We start from the raw sequence: 4145 nt of genomic DNA, 5'->3' as shown, positions 1-4145 counted from the left end.
TGATCTTGACATGTATTGTCTAGGTCATGATTCTGAACAACATTCAAAAGGTTTTAGCCAGTGTTCGGACACTTTGGATAATGCTAATGCCGATGGTACTGCAACTTTCAAGCTTCATAACTCAAGATTTATTTAATCTATGTGTTTTGGAAAGCTCTCGAGGTGTGCTACAAAAATATGTAATGAAAAAAAGAAGTTTTATTTAAAAAATTCAAAGTGACCTTGTCCTGACCTTGACAACGCCACTCAGGATCAAACCAATGTTATCATCTTATGTCCCTCTCGAAGTCCCAAAACTTTTGTCTGAAACATTTTTCCCCAAAATGCACTGTTCAAGAGATATTTGAAGTGATCGATTAAAATGGGACACCCTGTATATATATCAGGAAACACGGTCGTAGCTCGGCATTAAAAAGGATGCACCAGACCGGACTGTGTCAAATTCGTGATAGATTGAGACTAAAAGGCCTAAATTATTAAAAGTATATAAAAAATTGTCAACTTTTCTTTTTTAAAATTTATTCTCTTATCCTCAAGTTATTTTCAATAAAATATATCTTAATTTATGATAAATTTTAAAATGCTACGTGATCTTTATTCAATAACAGTCATTAAGAAATACGATTCAGGTCTAAAATACGTGTAAACTTCATCTTACCAAATCAGTAGTTCCCGCCATGTTTCCAATTTTATTCATGTCCACATTAAAAAAACTAACATGAACTATTAGATTAGTCCTTATAGTTGTCGCTGCAATAATTCTATTTCTTTCATCTAGAGTTACGTTTCCCAGAAGCTCACTGAAATTCAAGGTGTAACCCAATGTGGGACTCACTTTTATTGTATTTATCTTTGTAATAATTTCTTCTGTGGAATCTTTTGCAATTTTAGCACTATCAAAATTCCATATATCCAATATACTAATCAAAAGACAACCCTTCCGTAAACTCTCAATTATGCTGCAATACATATTACTATCAATATGAACGGCGGGTTCAAACGTTTGATTATTTTTAGAAGCAAGATTGTCATCATATAAATCGTCTCCTAACAGAGAACTTTGTCTCTTAAATCTGGACATAGCACCAGAGATAATAGGAACCCTACAAATATAAAAATTTTCTTTGTATGTGATTATATAATTAAATTAAATAATCATTTTTCCTTTTTCTTTTGTAAAACATATAATAATTTCGATCTATTAAGAATTTTATAACTTATGCTTACTTCATACAGACATCGGTCCAAGAAATGTTTTCGATTGGTGTCTGACTAGAAATTATTTGTTTAGTGATCTCGTTTAACTGCAACATATGATTAAAAAATATACTCTGCGTTGCTGATAGTTCGTAATAAATTGCATAACAATAAATTCAGAACGAAAATAAATTCAGAATCAATTGAAAAATAAATTAACAATATAAAGACAAGCTCGTCAATGTAACAACAATCATAATTTAATCAAATTAGGCCAAATTAACGAGTAATTCAAAGGTAACAGCGTTTATTAATCTTATAGTACAAAAATAAATTTAAGACGTGGTGAGACACGTTTTGACTTAGTCTTCTTCCACATTAAGTCAATAAATTAATAAAGAGAAACGTAATGTCAACATAGTATAAAACGATAACTTAATAAATTAAAATAGAGAAACGAGAGTCACATGATCGGTAAAACAATAAAATGGTGGACATTAAAAATAATAAAAAACAGTCAATAGATAGTACTTTAAGAGCTGATACTATCGTAGTTAAGTTAATATTTAAAAAATTTTATTTCGGAGCAGTCTCTTTGTCCAAAATTATAAAATGTTCCAACTGAGTAAAAATTTAGTTGAACAAATTGCGAAACTTGTCAAATATCCAAAAGTAATATAATCAATGTGTCAAATAATGTAAAATTTACAAGTTTTTCATGTATAAACAAAAAAAAACTAAATTATCTATTTAATTTTATATTTACCCTAATAAGTGTTTGCTGTTCTAAAACGTTATCGCCAGTTAAAATAAATGTTTGAATTCGCAAAGTCTCCAGGTAATGCGACATTAACCATTCGGTAGCTTTTGCAAAGTCAGAATCTGGTGGAATCCATAGTTTAACTATATTCTTTTCCTGCCGGAAACGAAATAGACCAAGGCAACAGATTAATGTTACCACGAGACATCCGCGCATCCATTTGAATGGATTTTGAGCAATACGCACTCCAAGCCTGTACAAAAACAAAGTTGCTCCATTATTAAACTGTTTGACACTTATCAGTTTATTGAAGATCCGAGGACTTACCGATAAAAAAAGTATTCTATCGCTCCAGATAGGCGTTCTGGTAGATTGTGCCAAAATCCACAGTATGATTGTCTTTTAGCACTATCGTTGTGCAGTTCCATTTCCTTGTTGGTTTGATAAAAGTAAACAGAATCAGCGCATTATTCAATGTACCGTCTAGTCGATTAGAAAGATAAAAGTTCCTGAAATAAAAACTAGGTATTTTGAGTTCAAAACGCAGTAATAATCAAGTTTTTACTCCAAATTTGAAAGTTTTTTTATTCGAATATGTATTTTCTTTGAGCATTATTATGTTCTAGAATTCAATTTTTGCATTTAACCAAAAGATTTCTGTGTAAAGACAATTGTAAATAATCAAAATGTAGTACAATAACTGATTGGCCGTGGTTATACTTTACAATTAGATTATTGTCGCTAGAGAATTGAACTCAAAGTCCATTTTGTTTGAATTTAATCGTCTATGTGTCGCATATCGATATTTAAAGTTATAAACACAAAAGATATAAAATAATATTGAAGTAACATATCTAGATAATATACATTTTAATGAATATTAAAAAAATAGAATCTGTATTTTTTTCAGGATTGTGATCAAAGACAGTTTCTTATCGTTTATTGATCTTTTTACGGAGTAAGAAAAAAAATTTTTTTTTCTATAAGTCAACGCGATTAAAATCTCTCGCTTACTGGGAAAACATGACATCTTACAGAATGCCTTCACTAGATATAACTTATACTTATCGCGCATAATGCCACATTGCGAGTATCATATACATATGTATATGTTATTGACTTATTGCAATTCTTGAATGTAACATTAGCGCGCCGATAATCCACCAATTAATGGCGTGTCGCGTGATAAGGCACTCGTGTCTATATAATACAACTAACAATAAGTTCATATATCACGACAAATTATAAAAATTAAATGATAACAAGATATTGCAGATGGATACTCGTTGCGGGCGCACGGGATATCTTAAAATATTCAACAGCAATATCTCGCATTGCTATTCATAACGCATAAGGCTATTATGTCCATATGTATTGTGCGTGATTAATCAATTGTTAAAGACATAGGAGTGCGCAATAAAAATTAGGTCAACAAGCATCTGTTTAGAATGAAATACTATACATATATGTATATGGCTTCAAATAAATAAATAAAATTCACGAAAAACTTGCCTATACGAGCCTATGCAGTAAGAGCATAAATAAATAATTTCAATTTAAAACATGAAATATGATATAATGAAATTCAATTAATATATATAATTACGATACAATTAAATCACAATTGTTTCGATCCGTAATGTGGATCCTTTTCAGTGTATAATGTTTTTCCATATGCTCAACCAGTAGATAATGTTTTTTAAATGTTTTTTAAATATTTAATATCATAATATTAAATAAACATTGTTAATAAACTCTACATGGTGAATCCAGAAAAAAATAAATTATTATAACTAATTATGGTCAGTATTATAAATTATAATTGATATAATACTATAATTATGATTATAGAAAATAAATTACAATTTTTTTAACATAAAACTGGTTATAATTCGGAAACAACTTATTTCCGGACCTATGTTTATTGTACAACTTTTTTTCTTTCTTTTTGGATCCCGAATCACCTCCCGAAGTATTGCAAGCAATTTACTGGACATCCTATGTATATATGCACATAACAAAGAATTTATATAAATTCCAATATTGTTTTAAAATAGAAATTATAAACAATTTCTAACTATTGAACATACATTATATTAAAAATATTATAATAACAAAAACTTCATATAATTCTAATATATTATTTAAAAAAAACAATTATATATGATTTTCAACAGATCGGAAGAGC

At 29.0% G+C, this 4145-nt stretch overlaps 1 protein-coding gene across 1 annotated transcript in view; it reads right to left on the bottom strand.

Annotated features, from left to right (window-relative positions):
• LOC105450242 overlaps positions 1-4145 on the bottom strand; it is a 22009-nt gene that overhangs the window by 6735 nt on the left and 11129 nt on the right. Inside the window, exons 2-5 of the mRNA XM_011689993.1 lie at positions 2285-2388; positions 1964-2210; positions 1228-1304; positions 653-1103 (exon numbers count right to left, since the gene is read on the bottom strand). Coding sequence (XP_011688295.1) covers positions 653-1103; positions 1228-1304; positions 1964-2210; positions 2285-2388 — 879 coding nt within the window. The remainder of the gene's footprint in view (positions 1-652; positions 1104-1227; positions 1305-1963; positions 2211-2284; positions 2389-4145) is intronic.

Source organism: Wasmannia auropunctata, unplaced genomic scaffold (assembly GCF_000956235.1).
Source record: "Wasmannia auropunctata unplaced genomic scaffold, wasmannia.A_1.0 LD336067.1, whole genome shotgun sequence".
Taxonomy (NCBI): domain Eukaryota; kingdom Metazoa; phylum Arthropoda; class Insecta; order Hymenoptera; family Formicidae; genus Wasmannia; species Wasmannia auropunctata.
This window is presented reverse-complemented; position numbering and strand designations above follow the sequence as displayed.